Source organism: Crinia signifera, chromosome 7, assembly GCF_055691185.1.
Source record: "Crinia signifera chromosome 7, ASM5569118v1, whole genome shotgun sequence".
Lineage (NCBI taxonomy): Eukaryota > Metazoa > Chordata > Amphibia > Anura > Myobatrachidae > Crinia > Crinia signifera.
This window is the reverse complement of record NC_139223.1, coordinates 175,506,225-175,533,695: the sequence shown is the minus strand read 5'-3', so window position 1 is coordinate 175,533,695 and position 27,471 is coordinate 175,506,225. Positions and strand designations below refer to the sequence as shown.

The following is a 27,471-nucleotide window of genomic DNA, read 5'->3' as shown; positions in this document are numbered from 1 at the left end:
ACTCTCCATATAGTCTCCATACAGTCTCCAACTGTCTACTGTCCATATAGTCTCCATACAGTCTCCGACTGGCTACTCTCCATATAGTCTCCATACAGTCTCCAACTGTCTACTGTCCATATAGTCTCCATACAGTCTCCAACTGGCTACTCTCCATATAGTCTCCATACAGTCTCCAACTGTCCACTGTCCATACAATCTCCGACTGGCTTCTCTCCATATAATCTCCAATTGGCTTCTCTCCATATAGTCTCAATACAGTCTCCAGCTGGCTACTCTCCATATAGTGTCTATACAGACTCCATACACTCTCCAACTGGCTTCTCTCCATAGAGCTTCCATACAGTCACCAACTGGCTTTTGTCCATGTAGTCTCCATACAGTCTCCAATTGGCTTCTCTCCTTACAGTCTCCATACAGTCTCCAACTGTCTTCTCTCCATATAGAGCCTTATTCTACTTCACTCTTTCTGACAAAATCCTTCTTAGATGGACAAAACCATATGCACTGCAGGGGGGCAGATGTAAAATGTGCAGAGAGAATTAGATTTGGGTGAGTTATTTTGTTTCTGTGCAGGGTAAGTACTGGCTGCATTATGTTTACACTGCAATATAGATCTCACTTTGAAGTAAAACCCCACCCAAATCTAATTCTCTCTGCACATGTTACATCTGCCCCACCTGCAGTACACATGGTTTTGTCCATCTAAGAAGGATTTTGTCAGAAAGAGTGAACTAGAATAACCCCCATAGTCTCCATACAGTCTCCAACTGTCTACTCTCCATATAGTCTCCATACTGTCTTCATACAGACTCCATACAGTCTCCAACTGGCTTATCTCCTTGTAGTCTCCATACAGTCTCCAACTGGCTACTCTCCATATAGCCTCCATACAGACTCCAACTGGCGTTTCTCCTTATAGTCTCTATACAGTCTAAAACTGTCTACTGTCCCTATAGTCTCCATACAGTCTCCAACTGGCTACTGTCCATATAGTCTCCATACAGTCTCCATACAGACTCTAACTGGCTACTCTCCATATAGTCTCCATACAGTCTCCATACAGACTCCATACACTCTCCAACTGGCTACTCTCCATATAGGCTCCATACAGTCTCCATACACTCTCCAACTAGCTTCTCTCAATATACTGTAGTCTCCATACAGTCTCCATACAGTCTCTAACTGGCTTCTCTCCATTTAGTCGCCATACAGTCTCTAACTGGCTTCTCTCCATAGAGTTTCCATACAGTCTCCAACTGGCTACTCTCCATATACTGTAGTCGCAATATAGTCCCAACTGGCTACTCTTCATACAGTCTCCAACTGGCTTCTCTCCATATAGTCTCCAAACAGTCTCTGACTGGCTTCTATCCATATGGGGTTTATTTACTAAGATGAAAGTTCTATTGAAGATATACAGTCTCCAACTGATTACTATCTTTAATCTCTATACAGTCTCCAACGGGTTACTCTCCGTACAGTCTAGATACAGTCTCCAACTAGTTACTCTCCATACAGTCTCCATACAGTCTCCAACTGGTTTTTATCCATACAGTCTCCATACAATCTCCAACTGGTTATTCTTCATAAAGTCTCCAACTTGCTTCTCTCCGGGATCTGTTCAGCATCCTGGTGGTCAGGATGCCGGCATTTACTATACCAATGGAAGGATACCGACTTCCACCAGGAGACTGGCCACAGGAATCCCAACATCAATTAGATCTGGTGGGATTCCAAATGTAAGTATGCTGTGCGGGTTAGGGCTAAGGGGAAGGGGGCAGAAGGATAAGGTTAGGCTGTGGGGAGGGAGGGTTAGGGTTAGCCACTTAGAAGGGGGTAAGTTTAGGCTGTAGCGTGTGGGGGTCAGGTTTAGGGACTACGAGTATGGTTAGGGTCAGGCTGAGGGGGGATTGGCTAGAATTAGGTTGCTAGAAGGGCAGGTTGGAGTAGGGTGGCCAATCACGGGATCAGGATTGCTTAAATCCTGGGATTTGGCCGCAAAAATTGCTGGGATTTCAATCCCGGGATTATAAAATGGGGCTTGCCCATGGGAATTCCCTGCGTGTAATGGGCGTTCCCATGGGTACGCGGGTGGGCCAACATCACAGGGCTATTTATCCTGCAGCGGAGGCATGCACGGAGATGAGTTTTCGGTTACACATCCCCTTGCATGTTACCGAGGGGATTTGGCGGCGGCGGCTGCATTAAAGTAATGTAATCATTACTATAATGCAGCTATTATTATGAATAATCACTTACATTCTATTGATCTAGATATAATAATAATAATAATAATAATAATAATAATAATAATAATGATAATGATATAGCCTTGCTGTCTGTACATGAGACAGTGCATCCAGTTTGTTGGGTTCCCTGAATCCAGCCGGAGCCATAAAGATGCTGAAGGTGTCTTCTAAATATAAAGCCTGTCCCGGCACGGATTTACAAGGACATGAATTACGGCTGTGATTGCTGTGCACATATTAATGCTAAACAGCTGGACCCCACCGCCCTATTTAAGTCTCACATATTGCCCCAAAGTCACCAGAAAATGTTCCACCCGAGTGGAAGGAACCGGGGTCTGCAGAGCGTGTGAGAGAGATAGAGGGGAGGTCGGATGGGATTGGGGGTCCTCATTAATCAGGAGATGCTCTATTATCTATCAGAGGGGTGCAGGGGGGGGGGGGGGGGGGCAGATCACACTAATAGTCTACATTGTATCTCTCCATCACTAACTAGTCACACATATGACAGGTGCACTGTAGTATCGCTCCAAACATTTTATTGATGAGATCTCACATGGCTCAAGAAAAATGTTAACAAGACAGCTGTGGGAAGCCTTCTGGTGTTATATAGCTGATCCCACGTCTCGCAGGCATATATATATATATATATATATATATATATATATATATATATATATATATAAAGGCAAACACATCTCATGCACACATTGTCATAAATGGATTATACACATGAAATCTAGACAAGTCGCACCTCCCTGTTCACACGGGCGCTGCGACAGTCGCAAGTCTCTAGCGCAAGAGATGCATTGAAGAGCAATAACCTGCCCTGGGCAATGGTCTGCATGAGTCTCCTTCAGGGCTTGCATTGTGGCTGCTAAGCTCCCTCTGATCACTGAGCAGGGATCTTCAGCTCCGGGTGGAAATGTAATTAATATACAAAGTAGATAGGATGGGGGCATGTGCGTACAGTACATTCTCTATGAAACAGGAGGAGGTGAGAAGGACGACTTGCCATATACGTCTGACTTTATTTTTAAACCCCAGGGGCTGCTCTCTGCTTGATCAACACTTTTCTGCAAATGAAAGGAAGAGAATTTGGGGGGGGGGGGGGGGGGGGGTGAGAGGGCAAATGGGAAGGGGAGGGGGAAGCAAAGGGGCAGAACATATTCTGTACCCCACAGCTTGGAGGACAAAATTCCAGTGAAATTCCATCTGCTGGGAAGACCTTGGTGTCTATGACAGTAGGGGAGGGGGGGGGGGGGGGGGGGGTTGGGGTGGATTTTGTGATTTACACTTATGCAAAAAATAAATAAATACACTTAAATAAAATAGGGATAATAACGTTCCGACCTGCAACTAGATGTCAACAAGGACTCTCAAGGCGGCTTATTCATGTGTGTTTGTCCTTTACACTTATCCCAAAAATCCAGGCAGGCTAAAAAAAATAAAAGTCCCGTGGCTTGATGTAGCCCTGACCCCTCATATTCCATTTATAGTCTTAGTCCTTATGACATCCCTCCTTGCCTGGGGAACTGTCCAATCCAGCAGCATGTGTGCAGATTGTGTTAGGTACTTAGTGAAATATAAATATGCCCTATTACTGGAAAACCCACTGGATCCCACATCTAGACACTGGGCTGAGGATCGTCCTGATCTTACCCTCCTTGCAACATTCTTATAATACTGGGCTGATTTCTGTCTTGGATCCTTAATTGATCACCTACCCTGGTTAAACTCTAAAATACAATGGCACCCAAGAAGGACGTGAAGAAACCTGCAGCAGCAGCAGCTGCCCCAGCAGCACCAGCCCCAGCCCCAGAACCAGTAAAACCCAAGGAACCAGCATTTGACCTGTCCAGTGTCAAGGTAACAGGGCTGGATAAAGGGAAGTGAGAGGTGTGTGGTCACTGGAAGCTCAGGGGGGTCCTTGCTTTGCCCACCTTTAGTGTTAAGGACAAGAGCTGACACTTTGTGAAGGGCACTTTATTTGGGGAGTGCTGCACCCTGATTTGCCACATCTTTGGAATTAGGAGTGTTGTACCTTTAATGGATATTTATTTCAGCTGCTCTAATTCCTAATCACAATTATTCATTTAACAGATGAAATAATATTTTTGGTAACACTAGGTAACCCAGTCATGCACCTAGTGTCCTGTATTTTGGTAACACTAGGTAACCCAGTCATGCACCTAGTGTCCTGTATTTTGGTAACACTAGGTAACCCAGTCATGCACCTAGTGTCCTGTATTTTGGTAACACTAGGTAACCCAGTCATGCACCTAGTGTCCTGTATTTTGGTAACACTAGGTAACCCAGTCATGCACCTAGTGTCCTGTATTTTGGTAACACTAGGTAACCCAGTCATGCACCTAGTGTCATGTATTTTGGTAACACTAGGTAACCCAGTCATGCACCTAGTGTCATATATTTTGGTAACACTAGGTAACCTAGTCTTCCACCTAGTATCACATACAATATGTCTGTTTGGTGCAATATATACAGTATGGTTCTCATTATTCCCTATCAGGTGGTATTAATAATAGTGACAGACACTATTAGCTGCCACACTGCCATACACCCACATTACTTACCCCTCACCCTGGTATGCCCCTGTACTTGCTGGTGCCACCAGGACTTATATTATTTCAGGTTTCCAGTGACTACACCACCAGTCCCCCCCTATTGCCAGTGTCTGCTGTGACTGAGTGCAGAATGCAGTGGGGCTGCTTTGAGTTCTCAGTAAAAGTTTGCTCCTTGTAGTGTAAATGGAACTGGTACATGTCTGTGATTGTCCTCTGACAGGTGGTAAGATAGAGCCGGAGGGTCCTGCAAGCTCCCCCGCCTCCCTGGCATCTTATTGGTCTATAAACAAGGACCACAGAGAGGATGCCCTAATATAGAGACCCAAGGGTGGGTTTCAAGTTTAATCAAGGTTACTGCAGAATTTGGGGCTCACCCTTTGGTTAATGGACTGCAGTCAGCTTGAACCAGATTGCAGTGGCATTCATTATCTTTAAGGCAAATATATTTCTACAGTGGGACTATTGCAGGTAGTTTGTCAATGGCTTATCCATGGCGTTGTGGTCAGTTTCATTGTATCTAGAAGGAGCAAAGCTTTTGGGGATCCGGGTTTGATTGGCCGCACTGGTGTTCTTGTGTTTTGCTTTTTATTGATTTGTTTACATAAACACTGAACTAATAAACACAATATTTAGAAAAGTAATTTAGTAAACAAATGTCACAGATTGTATAACGTTGATATCGATTATATCGATGTCAAATAAAAAGTGCCATTCCATCTTCACTTTCAAATTTATATATATATATATATATATATATATAAAATGTATTTATTTTTGCTTAAAAAGTTGTTCTTTTCTTGCATTAGTGAAAAGTGAAATTAGTGCAAAGTGAACTAAATATTATACACATATTTTATCTTAGAGGAAATGTTTTCCTAATACAAACGTTAAATTAACTAAACCTATTTAGACTTAACGATTTAGCAATAGAAGATCTTGAATGTCACTAAATGTAAAGTTTAATTGTTTAGACTTTTAATTAAACTGTTTTAAATAATTGATATATACTGTTCTAACTGCACACCAGAATACAGAATGTATAGGCTTGTTTAAAGGCATAGTAAACAGGATAATAATGGCACGTTTGGTGAAGATTGGATTCTTAATTAGGTATCAAGAGTAATCTATGGAATGTAGATTATCTTTACGCCTTATTACAAAGGTTATGCGTTCAGCAACACAGTTAAATAATTAAGAGCTTAATAAAACATCAATGTTTATATATATTGTCATTTAGCAGCTGTTAGCACTGTAATTGCCGTGCACTTAACAGTTCAGTGGTAACAATTAAACTGAGGTGCTGATAGGTAACGTGCATTGATCGCCATCTAGTGGATATTTTGTATATTGCAGTTTATAAATACCATCCAATTGCTGCTCTTAGCCACTCGTCCCCATCACAGTGGAGACTATAATAATCCTGAGAATGTATAATTATTCATTATTACTAATGAAGTAGCTATAAATGAGTGACATCACAAGGGAATACAGAAAAAAAAAATCTTAAAAAGGCCTAGAGATAACTAAAATGTTTAGGACACTACTGCAACATCTACACCTATGACCTGGTGTATGAGTGCGTATATTATTATTATTATTATTATTATTATTATTATTATTATTATTATTATTATTATTATTATTATGTTATTAAAAGGCATTGTCAAAGCTCCCCAGTGGCACATGATTGGGAGTAAAACTAAAGAAATTACACATATAATAAGTGTTCACCAAAGTAAAAGTATGCTCAGTGCAACATTCAGCCGACACCTTATCATGTGTCTTTTTACCACCCTAAACATACTGTAAGTCTGGGGTAGCCAGCTCCAGTCCTCGAGAGCTACCAACAGTTAAGCCGTGTACACACGGCTGCAATAGGGGCTGATATCGCTGGGAATATGGTCGCTGGCGACCATATTGCCAGTGATGGGAGTGTGCCCCAACGATAAATCCCCGGGTGCACACTCCCGTTTTCAGCCCCGTGCTCCTGCGACCAGCTGATTACCTCTGCGGCACCGCCGGCAGACGTTCCCTTTCATCATGATGAAAAGGAGACACTGAGCAATATATCTCCCCCCGTGTGTACGCACCTTTAATGTTTTCGAGATCACTTCACAGAATCGCAAGTGAAGTAATTAGCGCCACCTGTGGATCTTATAAAATGTGTCAGTGAGTAATGAGTGCACCTGTGCAGCAGCTAGGTTATCTGGAAAATGTGATCTGTTGGTAGCTCTCGAGAACTGGAGTTGGCTAACCCTGCTGTAAGTGCTCCTGCTCCTTATCACCTATGATACTCTGCCACCTAGTGGATGGGTGAGTAATAGGAATATTCTGATATGGGACCCAGTTCCGTTATACCTCGGATTATTCCATATGATTTTTTATTTTGTATTTGAAGATTAAATAAATAACGACAACAGTATTTTATTAAAAATGGCAGTGATGCGTTTTATGTGCAAGAAATGACATTATACTGGATACTGGCTTATAATTAATTAACGTAGCCATAATATAAAGTAAATGCTCTGCCCGTAAACCAACACCTTTATAGCACCGCCGTGTCTATCGGTCAGGGGTAGTCTCCTCATCAATGCACAATGAAAAGTATAAAGTTCTTTGGGTGTCACCGTATTATAGTGGGCATGGGTGGTCTATCACCCACACATAACTAAGGCAGCCATTGTGTGGCCTGATCCCATATCTATCGGTTCACTAAGAACCAGAACCCCACAGCTATAACTCAGCAATATGAGTTCTAAGGCTCTATGGGGTGATTCAGGTTGGTTCGCAAAGCTCATTTGGTTTGCTAACGGGCAAAAACGTGCTGCACTGCAGGTGGGGCAGATGTAACATGTGCAGAGAGAGTTAGATTTGGGTGGGATTGTACTTCAAATGGATAACTATATTACAGTGTAAGAATAAAGCAGCCAGTATTTACCCTGCACAGAAACAAAATAGCTCACCCGAATTCACAACGGGGGCCGATGTTTACGCACTGCACATGTGCATGCACAGGGCTTCTGTGCGGGCGCCTTTGGCGACTTGCATAGTCACAGTGGCACTCGCACAGAGGGGGCGACAGGGGGGGCAGGATGGAGATGGGCAGGGGGCATTTGCATGGGAATGCCCTGCGTATCACGTACCCACGAAAACAGTGGGTGCACCCAGAAAAACGCTGGGCGTCCCCATGTGAACGCAGGCGGGTACCTGCCTTCTGGGGGGGTGGGGCGGGCAGCTGATGTCACAGTACATCAGCCGCTTGCCCCATTCTCGGACCCGGACACCACAAGTCTAGGTCAGTCCTTAGGGGGAAAAATCATTTGATGTTTGGTGACCATCGATTGATTTCACGCTACCCTTCAAATAGATGTTTATGCAAAACATCCATCCGCAAAGGAGCGGGGATGCGCGGGCCATGGCGGCTGGCGGGCATTCGTGCAGGTGGCGTTAGAAGGCGAATTTTGATCAAAATCACCCCATGGTTTTGTCCATTAGCAAACCTAATGTGCTTTGCGAGCCAACCTGAATGACCCCCTATGTATCAAATGTCTCCTATTTGCTACAGTGATTAAACTGCTTGATAGATAGAGTCCGTTGGATTCTATTCAGGAAGCAGTGAAAAGGGCGGGGAAGTGAGTCAGTGGAGACATTGCAACCAATCAGCTCTGAAGTAACGTTTACTAAGTGCATTCTATAAAATTATAGGTGGCGGCTGATTGGTTGCCATGGGCAACTCCTCCACTGGCTCGCTACCCCACTCTTTTTCACTGCTTCACGAATAGATTTCTTAGTTTGGTGCTGCCTCTGTGATGTCACTGGTTCCTAGCAAATTGATAGGCTGCAAACTGACTCCACCTACAAAATGGATGCACCCTGTATACCAGGCATGTCCAAACTACAGCCCTCCAGTTGTTGTGAAACTACAAGTCCCATCATGCATTGCCACAGTTTTGCTATTAGGAAATGCTAAAACTATGACAAGGCATGCTGGGATATGTAGTTTCACCACAGCTGGAGGGCCACAGTTTGGACATGCCTGGTGTATGGGCTAAATATACATGTAAGTAATAGCACCCTCTTTATACTATAAGACCAACTATGGGCTGCATTATAGGTTAGCACTATAAAGCAGGCACCCCTAGTATGCCCGCTCTAAGCAAATGCTTCGAAAGCTACAGTAGTAGATGTAGTTTAACTTGCTGCCAACAGATGGCAGTGTTTCAGAGTCACACGGACACTACACATATATAAGCACAGAACAGCAGCGTAGTACTCAGACAAGACAGCGTTACACTAATAAACACAACAGTTTCCTTTCTGTGTCTCTCTTACAGGATTGTGTCTCTTGTAGTACTATTGCATGTATGTCCTACACAGCATGACATGAGTGTTGTGGTAAGTTAGTGCATTTTACTTCTTTGATTGTGTATGTGTTTTTGTGTGGGAGCGTCGTTGTAACCCGTTCACTTGCCAGACCAACACGCGGTGACGGAAGCCTGCAAGTCCGGTAACCAAGGAGATATATCCACGTAAGAATCTGGTGGAGCAATGCATTGACAGATAGTGATGTGGGGGAGATGTATCAAGCCTTGGACAGATTAAATAGAGTGGACGCTGAAAAGGACCAATCAGCGTCTAATTATCATTTTAGGGACTGTGCTGGATAAATGACAGAAGCTGATTGGTTGCTTTCCGCAACCTCTCCACTTTATCTCTCTCCAGGTCTCGGTACATCTCCCCCGGCTCAGGGAGATCATGTCATTTCCTCAGGGATGCTATGTCTAAGTCGCATCACAATTGCCCAAACACACAGATAAATGGCCGGGTGAAGTCATTACTTTTATGTTTTGTATTTTTTTGTAACGTAAAAACAAACAAACTTTGTAGAGGGAGATGTATCAAAGCTTGGAGATAGCTGACCAATTAGCTCCTAACAGCCATTTTGCAAACATGTAACAGGACAGTGAGCAGCTGATTGGTTGGTATTTTGGAGTCTTAAATATCGCCTCTAATTGGTGGAAAAGGCGGGGTGAAGGAGGGCTGTTCCGGGCGACTTGTTTCTAGTGGCTTTGGGGTAAAGCTTAAAAATTGAAAAGGTGATGTGATGTAGCCCCTAGCAACCATTAAGATTCTGTCTATCATTTTGTAGGATGCAATAGAACAATCATAGACAGAATCAGATTGGTTGCTATGGGCAACATCACCTCTTTTCATTTTTAGAAGCTGTACTACACGATTAACCCCGTTAGGTATGTACGCATTCGCAAGCTCAGCTGAGGGGAGGAGCCTAGGAAGCACTGCACCATGGGAACTAGATGAAGGCAGAGATTAGTACCTGAGCCCCAGGAAAGCCAACTGAATGAAGATACTCAGGGAGAATTGTGAAACCTGTTAATGGAGTTGCCCATAGCAACCAGATACTAGTTATCAGTAATTTAGTACAGTCTACAATCTGATTTCTGATTGGTTGCTACAGGCAACAACAGCACTTGTCCTCTGTAGGTTTATTGCCTCTCCCCGTAATCCTTTCCCCTGTGCAGTATACCATCAATCGTTCCTAGGGATGGCCATTGACCATCGATGATTTCAAATCATTGATGGATTATGGCCGATGTTGAATACTTTTGCCATCGATGGGGGAGAACTAGATGGTTTACCTACATCGATGGCACAGCAAAACCAATGTTTTTTTTTCAAAGTGCCAGGACACGGAGCATAGCTCCGACACCCACGAGGCCCCGCCCACGTGTTTTGATTGGCCTACAGGCCAATCACTCAGACATAATAGATGACCATCGATATGTAAAACTATCGATGGTCACCCATTGCATAGTTTTACACCATTGATGGCCATGTGCACTTTTTACCATCAATGGCAACAATCGATGGCAAAGGAACCGATGACCATCCGTTCCCCATCATCGATGGTGCAGAAAAACCAAATCTAAGGTCCAGGGAGACGGAGCATAGCTCCGCCTCTCACAAACACCAAGCTCTGCCCCATGTTCTGATTGGCTCACTTGCACTGATCTATGGTGTTCTGTCACCGCAGCGACAGAACATCGGACGTGTAATCTTTCCCCGCTGCGATCGGCGATGAAATAGTGGCTTTTGTTGTGAAGGCTCTTAAATAGACCCTGGTGGGTGTTATATTGCACGGGGCCCTGACAGGTGAGGTGGGAGCAGCTGCAATAGCTCTGTATGGTAATGCCGCAGGAGGGGTCTATCATGGATAGACGCCTGTTGCTGCAGTAGTGATCTGAGCCTAGGTCACAGGCATTGGATCAATACGATACTGTCGGGGCCTTGAGCCACCCATGGAGTCTCACAAGCCAGCGGTTATAAGAGACTGGAGTTCTCTGTCCAATGACAGAGACCATCGACTCTTCCCTCCTCCTTACCGGCGGCGGCACACCTCCGTTTTCCCGGATAACTTGAGACATATATATATAAAAATACTAAATACAGTAAACTGTGCTCACTTGTCCCCCCGAGGGCCAGTTACTGGTGGTGGACAGGGCTGTGCTTCTGTATGTCCTGGTATATTTACTAAAGGTTCATTTTGGTCAAAATTGGACAACATAAAATCGATCATAATCGATGTTGTACTTCCAGGGCTAGAACATTACTAACAATTTAAAATGAATATAAAAAAATTCACTTGTCAGTAAATGTAAATGTGTGTTTTAGCCCTGGTACCCCAACATCGATTAAGATCAACCAGCATCAACCTTTAGTAAAAGAAAATCTCCCCTGGATCTCCAACTTGTGGCACCCTTGTAAGTGCCTGGAGGCACCTAGTTTGGGTACAACCGGCATATCTGACAATAATACCCCTTTCACATTGCACAAATAACTTGGGTCCAACCCTGGTCTCTGTGCGATGTGAAAGAGCCAAACAGGAAAAACCCGGGTCCAGCAACCCAGCATTCCGACCCGGGTAAAAATAAGGGTTTTACCCGGGTCAGACCTGGGTTATTGTGCAGTGTAAATGGGTAACCCGGGTCAAGTGACCCAGGTCCTGTTTACACTATAGGGAGGCGACAGCGTCAGCTCCAAGCACTGCCTCCACCCCCCGGTTAGATAGGTAGGTAGGTAGATAGATAGATAGATAGATAGATAGATAGATAGATAGATAGAACAAATATATTTATGTATATTGAAAAAAAAAATCTCATTGGTGAAACCCTGTAAGCTGTAATGCCGGGTGAGTGACCCGGGGAGTGGGATCACACCCCAGCTCTGGCTGTTTCATTGCCGTGAACAGATCCCAGGTCACATGGACCCTGGTTACCTGTTTAAACTGCACAGCGAGACGGGTTGAACCCATGTTCAACCTTTCTCACTTCACGGGCTGAAATGCTGGGTAGCTCGATCTGGGTAATTTTGGAATAACCCCTGATATTTCTGGCAGTACTAATAGTACGGCTGCCTGGGAGGAACCACCTCCCAGAAAAAATAGCAGCCTGCAGGATACAATGGCCACCGGTGCTATTAGCAATGGAGGCCAAGTTAAGAAAGCTGCGTATTTAGAGATCTACGGGATCACGATGTTCCGTGAGTCCTTAGTGAATGCAGGCGATATGTATATCTCTGGTATCTCCGACAATATCGCTGGCATTCTGTACTATGCTAATAACAGGCGGAACACAAATTCATTAACCTCGCTCCAGTGTCCAGTATGGGCTGACCGGCATTTGTTACGATGTCGCAATGAATGCCCGTCCCTCAAATGTGTACCCAGGTTTACAGAGTTAGGAGCAGGCACGGGGGAGGGACTGGTTGCGAGAGGGGGAGGTTAGGGTGATGGTAGAGATTAGGGGCCTAATTCAAGATCACTTGTAACGGTAGGAATTTGGCCCTGTACCGATGTTTGCGCATGTGCTGGTCACCGGTGAACATCGAATGATTACTCCTACCCAGGGCTTAAAGTGGTCATGCAGAGGTGGGGGAACTCATTTCTCTATGCCACCTAATTACCCACCGTCCCCTCCCCCCATTAGGCAGAGACAGGGCCAGTGGTAGGGTTTGGGCACCCCCCTGCAAACTTGAATGTTTTCCTGTAAGAATTAATGTGCAGGGCCAATGTAGAGGTTAAAATGTTCCATCTCACCATGAGAGGTGGCCGTTGCCCCTCCCTGCTCCTAGCTAATGGAGGCATGCGAGGGGGTGTATGGTAACGAGGGGTTTCAGCGGTAATTCGACCGGGTGGCGGGCTGCGTCTCTGTTCGCAGCTTACCAAGCCAACCTGATTTGGGGCCTAGTAGTAGTCTGAAAAAATTTACCGGGTTGAAATGCTGGCCATCGGTTTTGTACCAGTCCGTCATTGGTAGGATGTCCGTCTCGCACAAGTGTATGGGGGCCTTAACATTTGTGCTATGTTAATTTCTAAAATAGTATGGGCCAGATTCTCTAAGCTTCAAAAGTGATAAAATGGAGAGTGATAAACACCCAGCCAATCAGCTCCTGTCTGACATTTTTCAAACACAGTCTGTGACATGGCAGGTAGGAGCTGATTGGTTGGCTGTTTATCACTCTCCATTTTATCACTTTTGAAGCTTAGAGAATCTGGCCCTAGGTTCTGATCCCTACATTCTACCCTTTGACTCCCAACATTATAATCATTAACATATTTCCTTTGTTTAATACATGGGCACGTAGGCTGGGAACACTAGTGAACTATAGATACATTTTGTGGAATTACAAATAGACTTTCTTCCCAGTTATCTTTGACACGTTCCAGTGATTACATAGTAAATCCCTTAAGACCAGTGGCTTTGGATAGTCACATTTCCAATCTAAATGGCCACTGGGTGGCGCTAAGCACAAAGACAACATCTCAGGGATCGTCACAAGCTCAGATTGTAACGGGACACCGAAATTAAAAATTTTATTTAAATATTTCAGTATTTTTGGCCGTTCCCCCACTCTATATTATTATATTTCTGCATTAAGTCCCTTCAACATATAATTTACTAAGATGGGAGTTCTAGATCACATGGGTTGTTGCTATGGGCAACCTGTCAGAATCTATCTTATTTAATTAGCACATTCTACAAAATAATGGATAGTATCTGATTGGTTGCCCGTAGCAACATCCCATGTGAATTAGAACTCCCATCTTAGTACATTTCCCCCATAGAGTGAGATTGATCAAACTTCTAAAAAAGGGCAAGCGGAGGTGTTGCTGTGACTGACCAATAGGATTCTACCTATCATCTGCCTAGTACATTCTGCCTAATGATAGCTACATCTGATTGGTGGTAATGTTCTCTTTAGAAGGTATGATAAATCTCCCCCATACGTAGTATTTTCAGCACTGGGAGCTGTGGGACCATGCCGTCCCCACACCACAGGTAATAGTGAGGAGTCACGGCAAGTGTGGGGGGTATTTATAGACCCAGGCCCCTGGACACAGTTGTAAGCTCCAGATGAAGGAAAAACTGAGCATTTCCACCAAAAAGCAGACAGGCCCAAAATTGCCATTGCGAATCCCCCTCCTTCTAGCAGAAAACTGCTGACAGGTTTGAAACTCATTAAAGTAACGTCAAACTATAAATAGCCCTCCCAACTGGTGGCACTGGAAAGAGATCCCTCCTTTCGCTTTGCCCTAAGAAAGCCAAAAACTCACCGGGAGGTGGGGCCACCTCCCCCTCTGATACCCGAGCTGGCCAGTCATGTCACTGCCCCCAGATAAATAAGAGGAGCTGGGCCAGGGGACAAGGACCACACTCTCAAGCCTTCCTCCGGACAACGTCTCAGCTCCCGGCTCATCGCCAGTCCCAGGATTACCATGGTGGGTGTCCCCTTAGCAGCACGCTAGGTGCTTCTTCCTGCACCCCAGTCACTTACACAGGTTTTATATGGGACCTGCTTGTATTACTTTATTTACATAATACTTTACAAAGATTACATGGGGCTTCTAAATAGAAGTGAAAGTTTATTCCACTATCTATCTATCTATCTATCTATCTATCTATCTATCTATCTATCTATCTATCTATCTATCTATGCTTTACCGGATAGTGATAGTCTATATAACTATACTTTATAAACCTTTAAACTTTTAAAGGACTTTATTGCGATGCATCTAAACAATATATTATTGATTATCTGTATTTATATGCATCTGCAATATTTGGTTTGGCATTAGGCATTAGGTTCTTCAGTAACCCTTTTTCTCTGTGAGTTTGTTTTACGCCCTCTCTATCCTTATTCAGTTAAGACTCAGGAACCTTTGGATAAGCCTGAGCTTTGTTGCAAAGGATTCTGGGAACGGGACATTGCCTATGGCCATCCCCAGATCCCCAGCATATGAATGACAGTCTTATGTTTTACAGAAGAGTTTACCAACTCTTTCAGCGAAACATAAAAGCACTAATCAATAAAATATGCAGTAATAAAGAAATAATAATCGTATTCAGTGAAGGGGGGGGGGTTTAAAGAGCTGACACTTTAGACTGGATTTGATATAGCACAGCGTAGATATTGAGATACTTGTATCATGTCCATCTGTCAATGCATTTGCGACCATACTAGTTCTTGCTTCTTTCTCTCTTTCCTTGCAGTCTTTCTCCGCAGATGAGGTTGCTGGTAAGTGAATATATAAGTCCGCTGGAGGTGAAGCCTTTCATCCCTAATAGGCACCCAATGACCAAAATGAATCAGGTTATAAATGAAGGAGAGGTCCTTTATTCTCTAAAACTAATGACCACATTCTGGGCATCGCCTTCATTGCCGGCCTTATTTGGGTTACAGCTTCCTGCCAGTCTCAGTTTGCATGGGCTGATTTTCTGGACTGACAAAGCTGTGGCACTCAAATTCCGACAGGCCTTTAACTGTAGTCTTTGTGGCTGATTTTCTCTTTAACAGATTGAATTCTCCCAGGATCAGCAAGATGGTGAGTTCCGGGCCAGGGCGAGGGACGGGTGTTCCCTGAAAAATGTCTATTTAGAATTATTTATTTGCTTGAAAAATTCACATACTTAATTGGGGCATCAGACAATTTCCGCATTCCCCTAACTGAACGGTTTGTGCGTGATCCTGCGTGGAAAACGTCACTAACCAAGAAAAAGAGCTTACTACACTAGAGGGTGAGATGTATCGAGTCTAGGAGAGAGATAAAGTGGAAAGGTGGTCCAAGACAGCCAATCAGCTCTTGGATGTCATTTCATATACTGTGCTTGCTAAATGAAATAATATGATTGGTTGATTTGGGAAACTTCTCCACTTCATCTCTCTTTAGGGGGTTCATTTACTAAAGGTCGATTTCGATAATTTGTTATCGATTTCAAATTGATGAGCAACTATTTCAATCGATGTTGGGCATCGGGGGCTGAAACGCATTTGATAATATACATTTTTAAAGGTAATTAAATTGGTGTTTTAGCCCTGGAAGCACAACATCAATTTAAATGAATATTTTTTGGTCAATATAACCCTAAGAGGGAAATTTACTAAGATGGGATGAGATATTTTTCACATAGGATGTTGCTATGGGTAACCAATCAGAATTGACTTCTTAATTATTTAGCACTTTCTAGAATATAATCGATAGTATCTGATTGGTTGTCCATAGCAACAAGCATCTGAAATAGAACTTCATCTTAGTAAATTTCCCCCTATGGCTTAATACATTTCCCCTCTATAGTAGGTAACAAGCCTATATGCAAGTTTGGACAATTCATTTACATTTAAGGAGTACACCACAGATAGCTGGTCACATCAAGGCAGCAGGGTGAGTCACAGAGGGTATTTTGGGATTACTGGTCACCAAAGGTCAGATCATCAGTTCACACACATTATAGGATCCAACGAATAGTAATGTAGGTCTGTCACCGTAATAGGATTGGGCTGTCTCTCACCAGTCCTCCGTGCTTCCAGCTCCCAAAATTTGCTGGAACGCACTCACTCACTTTCTCAGTTGCAAACGAGTTAGCAATAGTTTTGAAAATCATGTATCCAAGGGCGAGATCACTCTCTTATTAGACTTTCACCATTAACCCTTTCAGTGCCGACGTCTCTGTGAAAGATGTGCAAAATGACCCGCGACAAAATACCAGCGTCGCACACATTTGTTATATAAATTCAAAAAAAAAAATGTTTTGACGAAAAAGATTATATTTCCTATATGAGGTAACATTACAGGTCATTGATGATGAATACAAATGTTTGCTTGCCAATTTTCACACCTATTTTGTCAAATTCACTCGGCACCCAAAGGGTTAAGGAGGATTATACATGACCCATCGATGCTGTCACTGCATGTGAGTGCTCATCCGTAGCTTCTGCCTTCAAAATGGGCTGATTAGTTCAGTAGTAGTTGCAACAGCAGCACAGTGGCATAGTGGTTAGCATCGCTGCTTGACAAAGTGGAGATCTTGAGGTTGGTTTCAAACTGGTCACTATCTGTGTGGAGTTTACTTGTTCTCCCTGTATTTGTATAGGCTTCTTTAGTGTACTTATTTGCTGCTGGCAATAAGGACATTTCACTGTGTATGTGGAAAGAGGAGATTGGATTTTGGATGTGAGCTCCCGTTGGGTAGGGGCGGATGAGACTGATGACATATTCTCTGTACAGATCTCCATATTATGTGTGTTGCTATGGAAATAAATAGTAATATATAATTTCTGTTGCTACTGGGGCCGTAAAAGTCATTACAGTTCTTGAGTGTTTTGGGTCACTAATTACTAATAACTGTAGATGCTTCGTAGGCATCCCACTAATCTTTGCATTCAATAGTATTGATCCTTGCAGATATTACCCCTGCCACCCCCATCACCCCCCTTTTCTGGATTGCAGTGATATTTAGGGCAGTGTAGGAACAAATTGACCAGGTGCAGTAGAGTTGAGAGCAAGCTACTTGTAAGAGAGGATTCCTGACACTGACACGCTGTTGTGGAGTGACAGGTGCTTGTGTTAAGCTTCCTAATTGCCGGCCATTCCGGCAGTGCAAGGGTGGAAGGGTCTGTGCATGTATGAGATTAGTGCAGGGAAGGGGCTATCCTGTTACAGGAGTGCTGACCCCTCGCTAACATTAGCAGCTTTTTACAGGGCGTCTGTAAAACCATCTTTGGCTCGGTTTGGAAAACTCTGCTCTCCTCAAAATAACCCAGTTTCAAGTGTCCCGGTCTGCAAAGGAATTGAAGGAGCATAAACTCCATCCCCCCTACCAGCAGCCCCCTTCCATCCACCGGGCAGATAACCCTTTCTTGTCTGTACACAAGATAGTCAAGGCCTGGCCACACCACCCATCTCTAATTTAAGTGGTCTACAATACAATCAGTCATTAAATCTTAATAATTTAAGAGTTGTTTTTGCTATAATAATGCGGTAATAAATCAACTTTACAGTTTATGAATAAAGTTGTTGATTATTCTGTAACAATGAGTGTGCTCAACCGGCAATAAGTAGTGTACAACAACCGGCTTACGTTGTGCTAAATCAACATTTGTATCAGTAAAACTTGACCAAGTAACAGGGCTGATATTGCACCAAGGAGTTACCGGACCACTGGCTTACCATGTTTATATTGCTTGCTTTTTTGTTTCCGCAGACTTCAAAGAGGCTTTCCTGCTGTTTGACAGGACAGGTCAAAGCAAGATCTCCTACAGCCAGGTCGCTGATGTCATGAGGGCGCTTGGACAGAACCCCACAAATGCTGAGGTCAAGAAAGTCCTTGGCAACCCATCTAATGAGGGTAACTAGTCTCTCGTATAAATTGCAGAACACATCTCAAGAGCTCACGTGTCCAATGAGTTAGAAGTTCTTAGAGTCTTCTCAGAGGTTCAACTACACAGTGTCTCCTATTTTTTTTATATACTAGTATATTGGACCTGTCATTGGATAGACATAATCATCCCCCATCCTTCTTTTACCCCTGCCGCCTAATTTTTCAGCTGGATCCAGGTTTAAAATCTGCCCTTTTCCACCCACTGTGGAGGGCTACTCTCCCTTGCACATGTCGTTCTTAGAACAAGCCATGGCCAACTGTAACATAGATTGCAAATTCAATCCTGGAACCTCCCCCAGACACGCATCGTGCGTTAAATGCATGTGTCGCCATTGAATGTTCATCAACCCTGTCCATATTGAGAGCTCACGTCCTTCTCGTTACTTCTTTCCAGAGATGAATGCCAAGCTGATCGAGTTTGAGCAGTTCCTTCCCATGCTGCAAGCAGTGGCTAACAACAAGGACCAGGGCAGCTTTGAGGACTTTGTTGAGGGTCTGCGTGTCTTTGACAAGGAAGGCAACGGCACCGTTATGGGCGCTGAGCTTCGTCACGTATTGGCCACACTGGGTAAGAGACTTGGGTTTGCTTAGCGGCAGTTGACCATGGGAGATGAAAGCTGAACTTTTCATGACCAAGGCGTTCTCTTGTGTTCTGATAGGAGAGAAGATGAAGGAGGAGGAAGTAGAGGCCCTCCTGGCAGGACAGGAAGACTCCAACGGCTGCATCAACTACGAAGGTAAAAATAGAGCTGAATATTATCCTACTCTAAGAATCACCCACTTACAGTCTGATTATAAATGATCTGGACGGTGGCTTTCATCATTTGCTGTTCATAGCACCAATCTGTAGTTGGCATTGTAACAAACGCAAGCGGATCAGTTTTGAAATGCAGAACAAATACATTATAGTATTTTTTTTGTATTATTATGTAATGTATATTATTTATATTATTTTTTATATCTTATTTCTTATGCGTTTTTGTTTTCATGTTCACAGCTTTCGTGAAACACATCATGTCCATCTAAACTCAACCTTTAAAGTAAGTGGAACTTTCAATGTTACCTCTAATAATGATTAATTTCAACAACTAGAAGGGAGGTCAACTTGTTTCATGTACGGCTCAGTTGCCGTGACAACAGCATCTCTTTTTTGGGGGGATATTAACTTCAAATAACATTCTGAAGTATTTGATCTTTTTGTCTAAACATGGAATTGGATAGGTCCATTTCCTTCATAAACAAACATACAACATGTTGGGGTATTTTTCTGAAAGCTTTAAAAAATGAAAAGAAATGACGTTGCTCGTAGCAACCAAACAGATTTTGTCTATCATTTTCTAGGATGCGAGAAATGATAGACAGAATCTGATTGGTTGCTATGGGTAACTTCAACACTTTTTTAGAAGCTTTAGTAAATTGACCCCTTTGTCCGTGTTTCCGCTGTCTTCTATTGCTTTGTGGGATTTTACTGTATTCTATTAACCCTTTGAGTGCCAACATCTCTGTGAGATATGCAAAATATCCGTTAAAAATGCCGGAGTCATTCACATTTGTTATATAAATTCAAATAAAAAATGTTTTGTTAAAAAAAGATGATATATCCTACGTAAGGTGACATTACTGGTCATTATGATGAATACAAATGTTTGTTTGGCTATTTTTTACACTTGTTTTGACAAATTCACTTGGCACTCAAAGGGCTAAAGCTTTCCGTCTTCAAGTTCACTTTATGGGGTAGATGTATCAAGACATGGAGAGAGATAAAGTGGAGAAATTGAATATAGCAGTCACTGAGCTTCTGTTATGTCATAGCCTGTACTAGATACATGAGATACTACTTCTCTTTATCTCTCCAATACTTGGAACATCTCACCCTATATAACTCCAACCTCCCGGTTCCATGGACTTCAGTGCTCTCCCTGTTGTAACGTTAGATTTGTGTCTATCGCTGTTGTATTGCAGCTTCTTTAATGATCCATCTAATATCCTCTTTTGTCTCCTCTTGCCTTCTAGCACTACCTTCAAATGTCTCAGAAGACCCGGAGACATGGAAATGGAACGGAGGCCAGCAACTGGCCATTATGGAAATGTACTGTACAATACACTCACCAATTTATTTCTATTTTCCAACATTGGGACATTTATCTTTTTCCACGAACCCCGATATTGTTTAAAGGAACTAAGATCATCACACAGGACGCATCACCCTGGCGAAGCTGGTGGAGATTTCGATCAAGCCGCACTGTGTAACATGCCAAGGAGTATTGTAATACCAAAGACATCACAATAAAATCCCCTTTGCTAAGACGGTGGCTACAAAGTCTCTCTTAATTTATTTGCCCGCAGTTTCGGGCCAATACACCAAAGAACACTAGTGCCTCACTCACTGCCAGGGGCTCCACTCGCCTAAGGTGTAGCTGGCTCCTCTGATAGTAGAGTGGTTAATTTATTCTTTCTGTATTCCATACTGTCAACACAAATAAAGTTTTATTGAAAGAAACATAAGGATGTTTTGTTACCGGTGGGAAAAGTGTGAGGCTTATGAAAGGGCTTCTCTGTCCCCAGGACGGTGCTGTGTTCTGTCGCTTGGAATGTTGTCCGCTTAATTTAGATTTCTGATGTATGCATATTAACAGAATAAGTCAGGCAATGGAGGTGATCAAACTTCTCAAGAAGATAGTGGGGGGGTGTAGCCATTGACATATCTTCATCTTAGTTTCCCCGGAGATAAGATAAATATTGGTGCCCACACACACACACACACACACACACACACACACACACACACACACACACACACACACACACACACACACACACACACACACACACACACACACACACACCACCTTATATACATATACACTACGTATGTATGCATGTGCATGTATGTGTGTGTGTATACATGTATATGTATACATCACATGTATATTTCGGAACACAGACCATTTACTGTACAGAATGTGACACTTGCAAAAATTGTTTAGAATAAAGACAGTGTGACGTATATTTTGTCTAGCTAGGATCAGTGGCTTTCAGTTCATTGAAAGCCGTTGATCTGATTTAATCTTGCAGGGAAGGAGAGGTGCCCGCTTGTGAGCAGGAGCCCGGCAGCAGATGACTCCAATACCTCCAAGAATTACGCCTCTTGGTATAGCCTATAGCAACCTGTTTTTTTGCAATTATTTTTTAGAATGTACTAGATAAGTGATAGCTACAATCTGGTTGCTCATCCACTTGTCCTCTTTGAAAGGTTTGATACATCTCCCCCTATGACACTATACCCAGTCTCATGTAGCGGACTGATTAAGCCGTTACTGTCTGGTACCGGTAAACATTTGAAATAATCCAGAACTTTAGTGAATTCTGGCCAATGAGAAGTTTAAACCAACACATACGTGATCACGTGTATCTAAAAAAGCCGCACAAAAAGCAAAAACTTGTCCACTTTAGGAGGATCGATACATCTCCCCCAACAGACTCATTATACATAGTTATAATTAAAATTTCCATATTCAGAGCTGTCCACAGCTTTCATTACTAAGCGTAATACAACAAATGTACTAAGTGTATTATTCCAGGAACGGGGAGGGGGATTCCGTGAAAAATGAGCTCTTACATCTTCTGGTAGGGGAGGATATGTCGCCGTACAAGGTAAAATGCCCAAAAGGCTACCAGCAAATAAATAATAGGCATCGCCATGACGTGGTGCTCCACCCCTATGTGATGTCACACATACCAATGTCTTATACAGCTGGAGTGCCATGGGTCTGTAGTAATGAGTTTGAAGAAACTCAGGAGCCCGAGGTGTGCTCCCTACCACCAGTGCTGTGCCTAAACACGTGCAAAGGGGGCCGTGCGATCGAATTGGGCCATCTCCCGAAGGAGACGGGCCCCGTTTTTACCCTAACCCCTCTCAACCATAAGGCCGAAGAGGGGAAAATAGGGAACGGTGGGTCCTCTTCGCCGAAGCTTAGAGAGACCCTCATTCCTCAACCCCCGGAAGGGTTAGGACGGTGGGTCCTCCGCACCCGAAGGTTTGGAGAGACCCTCAGTAGACTTCCCTCCGCCTTGCGGCTCGGTGTCGTCCTCGGGGGGCACGAAGCTCTCCCCAAAAGGCGAGAGCTTCGGCACATTGGGGAAATGGAAGGCCCGAAAGGGTCGACCACACTACCCAAAAAAACGTGACAAAACTACAAAAAACAAGGAACGTGAAAAGTGACGAACGTGAGAGGGGAAGAGAAATAAATAATAAAGATGCCCTAGCCAGAGGGCCAGGGTGGGGGTGTGAAAAATTGTCCTACCCCATCCAAAAGGACGAGGTAAGGACGTGCAGCGCTAACCTAGAGGGAAGTGCGCAGTGCTAGTGCTTACTAGTGCATGGTGATTTTGGGATCACCCGTGCATGTTCGGCACCCCCGAGTTTCCCCGAGGGCACAGTGCAGCCTCGGACTCCAAGCAGCCAGCCAGTCAGCGTCCGACCAAGTGTTTCTCCGTCTCAACAGCAGGCACTTTCCAGCCCCTGGCATGGGAATGGGTACTCCACTGGGCTTTTCGAAAGACTCCCTTAGGGGCTGCACCCCCCTCGGAAGAGCAATCTACTCAGTCCCAGTGTTTCTCCGCTCCCAGGGTTAAGATACTAGGCTGAGCTTTTCGCTGTGCCCAGGCTGGTGGCTTGCCCAACCTGGACCAATCTACTCGGTCTCAGCTTTTCTCCGCTCCCTGGGAATGGATACTAGACTGAGCCTTTCGCTGTCTCATCCTTCGGGGGCTACGAACCCCGTCAAGAGAGCCAAACTACTAGGCCCAGTGTTTCTCCCCCCCTCTCACCAGTGGGTTTACGGAAACAACACCTCCTACCACTGGCAGAGGTAAAGGTACTCAGCCAGACTTTTCACCACTCCCAGGTAAAAAAAAGGGGTCCCACACCCTCCGCCCATCAGAGCAGCTACTCAGTCCAGCCTTTCTCTATTCTCTGCCAGAGGCCAGTCCATACCCACTGATAAGAACAGATACTACACTTGATCTTAGCCAAAAGGCGTAATGAGACACAATGGGTTGATATACAGGGAAAGTTGGTTTTTAAGAATCTCTGTCTGTGCTTGGGACTTCAGGGCCTTATTCAGTCCTGTTTGCAAGGCTGCGATTTTTTTCAGATGGACAAAACCATGCTGCTGTGCGATTTTGGGTCCTGGACAAGTGTTTTAACCCTAAACACATTTATCCACTTGAGGCTTTAATTGCCCCAAAGGTCCCCTTAGGGCAATCGTTAGCTTCTAGTTTTGGGGGTGTTGAATACATATTATGATATGTATATAAGGGGCTTGAGTGGAACAGGGCAATGTTCTTCAAAAGAGGAACTCAAACCTTATCAAAGATTCAGAAATGCCAGAAGATTCTGCGCCTAATAATAACTTACTTCCACCTCCTTAATGAGCACACAAGTAGAACACGTTGGACCTTGACAAACGTCTTATTTATACTGTTGGGAGCAGGTTGTTCCTGAGGTTCTAGATTCCGACATATAGTAGTGCAAAATAACTGTCTGGTCTGCTAATAAGAAAAATAATGATTATCCAGAGGTAAAACAGATGGTACACAGACTTATTGACCTGCCACATATCTTAAATGTATACTCAATTTCAACAAATATATAGAAGAAAAACAAATAGTTTATTATTAATAAAAAATGTTTTTCCCCACAGTGCAACCGAACGTAGCAATGCCCCCTGATACTCCTTCAAGGCTCCACCCCCAAGACTCTCATTGGCCCGCTGCCTAATGAATTATTAAGCAGGGACGGCCATCGGTGGATATAAACTTCTCTTGGAGATGGTTCCACACCATCAAGGAAACTCATCATTAGCACCATCGATGGAGAACCCACTGATAGGCATCCCTAGAATTAAACATATTCACAGCATTTAGGATCTGCAGCTGTGACATCGGTATCAGATTGATTGCTTTGGCCTGCTTCTCCACTTGTCCTCTTCAGGTGGTTTAATAAACTCCTCCTCCCCCCCCCCCCCCCTCGTTCTCTAACAGCAAACATATCAACAACTAAATATGTGTTAATCATAGGGGAGATTTATCAAATCCTGGAGAGAGATAAAGTATCAACCAATAAGCTACTGGCTGTCATTTCACAGACCATACTAGAAAGATTAGGTAGGAGCTGATGGTTTGGATACTTTATCTCTCTCCAAGATTTGTTAAATCTCCCCCACAACATAATAACATAATAATCCAGAATCATATTACTGTGTCTCAATCACCATAAAGCCGATGAAAGCCTTCCCACAACAGTGTTGTGATGGTGACAGCAAATTTAATTGGAACATTGGCATCTGCGCTTCTCTGTAATTAAATAGGCCGGAAAACCCCGAATTTTTCGACAGACCATTCGCACAAGTGTTGAGCCTTGTTGTGTCAGTGTTCATTGAAGGCTGTAAGAAATCTCATCTGGCCGTTGGTCAACACTACTGATGTGTTCCTGCGACAGACATTACCAGTAATATGCGGTACCTTCAGAGGCTAGAACGAGGCCGCCCGCTGTACATGGTGGCACAGAAATGCATTTCCCACATTTGTTTATCTACTTGGTGTTAAGACTAGTGGATTAGGACGGCAGATGCTGGTGCTGAATATCAGACCTTCTGATGTCAGTCAATAATCCAGTATTAGAAAAAAAATGAAGTGTCTATTGCAGGGTCCTCAAACTATTTTGCTCTGGGACCCCATCAGACAATAAAACTAATTACGGGACCCCAGCAGTTACTGCAGAAGGTCATCACATCACATGTGTAGTCAGCAGACAGCACATACATGGCAGCATTGTGCAGGCACAAAATTATGGCCCTTATTCTGATTGGTGCGGCCGGATCCGAATATGCGGCCAGGACCGTGCGTGCGAAACCCCGCCTTCCATACGGATCGCCAACTCCGTCCGTACGCGGTAAGAAGCTGGCCGAACGGACCGCACGTGTATTTTTCATGGAATACGCCTCCTCCATCTCAGGGAACCTCCCCCATCATTCGATGGTCGCAGACCATCGAATGCAGGACCGAGTGGTCCACCAGCTCCCGCAACCTCAGACCACACGGACATTTTTCCGTGCAAAAGCAGTGATCTGGGCGGGCAGCTGACATCCGGCGATGTCATATGTCCGCCCCCTACACGTGCGTCACGGCTGCATTACCATACGTACGCCCAGCGTTTGCATGGGAACGCCCATGAAACGCGGGGCATATGCATATGGTAATGAGCCCAAATAGCCCTTCACGCCCCTCTCCACCCCCTGTTCGGAGTGTTCACATTTCATGTGCGAGACGCCTCTGCACATGCGCAGACACAAAACATCGGCGGCACGAACGCACGCGGATATTACCGCACCGATCAGAATAAGGGCCTATGTTAGAAGTCTAATATAACAGACAGTTCAACAGATTGTTCAGACTCCTTGAATCAATGACTGAAATTAGAAAAGTCATCAGCCTGATGGTCACCAACATGGAGTCGCGACCCCATGCTAAGGAGGTGGGGACCCACTTTGGGGTCAGGAACCACAGTTTGAGAACCGCTGGTCTATTGTAATCAGTTTCTAGTGTATTGCTGTGCCAGAGTCACTAGCTGGTCCATTGGTCACAGAGGCAGTACTTTGGGAGGCAATGGAGTCAACTGCTGCCGGGCTCCTGCTCCCAAGGGGGCACATCTCCTCCCCTGCAAGTTCAAATCCGTTAATTCAAAGCTGTCAATATAGCTTTTGCGGCTGACTCCCCCTCCATAGACGTCACACTCTCTTTTTTTAAACATAATATACAGACATGCATACAGACATGCATGTATATATATTTATATAAGGTGCAGTGTGTATGTGTGTGTGGGGGGGCACCACACATACACTGCGGGAATGTATGCCCCAGGTGATCATTCCATGGGGGTAATTAAATTTGGCCTTACTTTTATTTGTGAAGGGAAGAAAAATAATTACATGGTGAGCGACCTTCAAATGTTTTTGTTTTGTGGCCGCGTGCGTGCGGACGTGTAGGCATTCGGGTGGTGGTGTTTACCTACTTCCTTGGCAGAGCAAGGTGGAGGCGGTAATCCATAATGCAGCGTAGGGAGGAAGCCAGATAGCGGCACAAACGAATCGGCGATTGCGCACGCCCATGGGCTAGGGGGTAGTACCTGCCCTGTGCCCAGCCAGTCCCTGGAGATTGTCTCTGCCATCTGCAATGCTGGAGGAGGCAGCAGCTGAGTAAATGGACTGTACCAATTACTATAAATGTATTCGAAGAAAAAAATTCCCCGCCGCTCAAAAATTCGAAAACCCTGCACCAAAAAATCTCACACCAGCGGGAAAACCCCATAAGTCTGTGATTTTTGTGGTTCTAGCAATTGAATTCGCAAGTCTATCTATTGGCGAACGACTGCGCACGTGCACAGATCACAGTCCGTATGCGCAATGCCAAATAGCCACAAAAAGCCCTGCAATAAATCTAATCACTGTCCGGGAGTGTGAGGAATAACCTAGCCGTGCCTAGGCGGTTTTAGGGTGGCTGGGTGACGTCAGCGCCGGGCTTGATCAGTTGTTTAAAGGTCAGCATTACGGTATACGGTCGTTAGGTCAACAGCACTAAGGTTGACACGAGTCAATGTCGGCAGATGGGAAAGTCGACATGGTCTTAGGTCGACAGGTCAGGTTGACACAAGCATTAGGTCAACCAGGGCTAGGTCGACAACCAAAGGGTTAATATGGGGTTTGTCACTGTTTTTTTTTTTTTGAGCCGACATGTGCCGACAGGCGGTATTTCATGCCCTACCATCCAGTAGGGCATGGTGGGAGAATAAAATAGTGTGCCGAGTGCAGCAAGGCACCGTGCCTGAAGCATGGTGAGTGTAGC

The 27,471-nt window shown here is 44.2% G+C and overlaps 1 protein-coding gene across 2 annotated transcripts; it reads left to right on the top strand.

The window, feature by feature from the left end:
- Positions 1–3,770: 3,770 nt before the first annotated feature.
- Positions 3,771–20,874, top strand: MYL1 (myosin light chain 1). Of its 2 annotated transcripts, none has more exons than XM_083152138.1 (7): positions 3,771–4,118; positions 15,707–15,734; positions 18,391–18,534; positions 18,962–19,135; positions 19,227–19,304; positions 19,565–19,607; positions 20,581–20,874. In XM_083152138.1, exons 1-6 carry the CDS (start codon positions 3,999–4,001, stop codon positions 19,591–19,593), a joined length of 573 nt encoding a protein of 190 aa, XP_083008264.1. In that variant the 5' UTR covers positions 3,771–3,998; the 3' UTR covers positions 19,594–19,607; positions 20,581–20,874. The 2 variants fall into 2 exon arrangements, with proteins under 2 accessions (XP_083008264.1, XP_083008265.1); XM_083152139.1 differs by lacking the exons at positions 3,771–4,118; positions 15,707–15,734 and adding exons at positions 14,300–14,630; positions 15,403–15,427.
- The last annotated feature ends 6,597 nt before the right edge of the window (positions 20,875–27,471 follow it).

Coding starts and splice junctions, on each gene's coding strand:
- MYL1 (XM_083152138.1), top strand. CDS start 3,999: ATGGCACCCAAGAAGGACGTGAAGAAACCTGCAGCAGCAGCAGCTGCC. Junction 19,136..19,226: donor TCACGTATTGGCCACACTGG/GTAAGAGACTTG, acceptor GTGTTCTGATAG/GAGAGAAGATGAAGGAGGAG. Junction 19,305..19,564: donor CGGCTGCATCAACTACGAAG/GTAAAAATAGAG, acceptor TCATGTTCACAG/CTTTCGTGAAACACATCATG.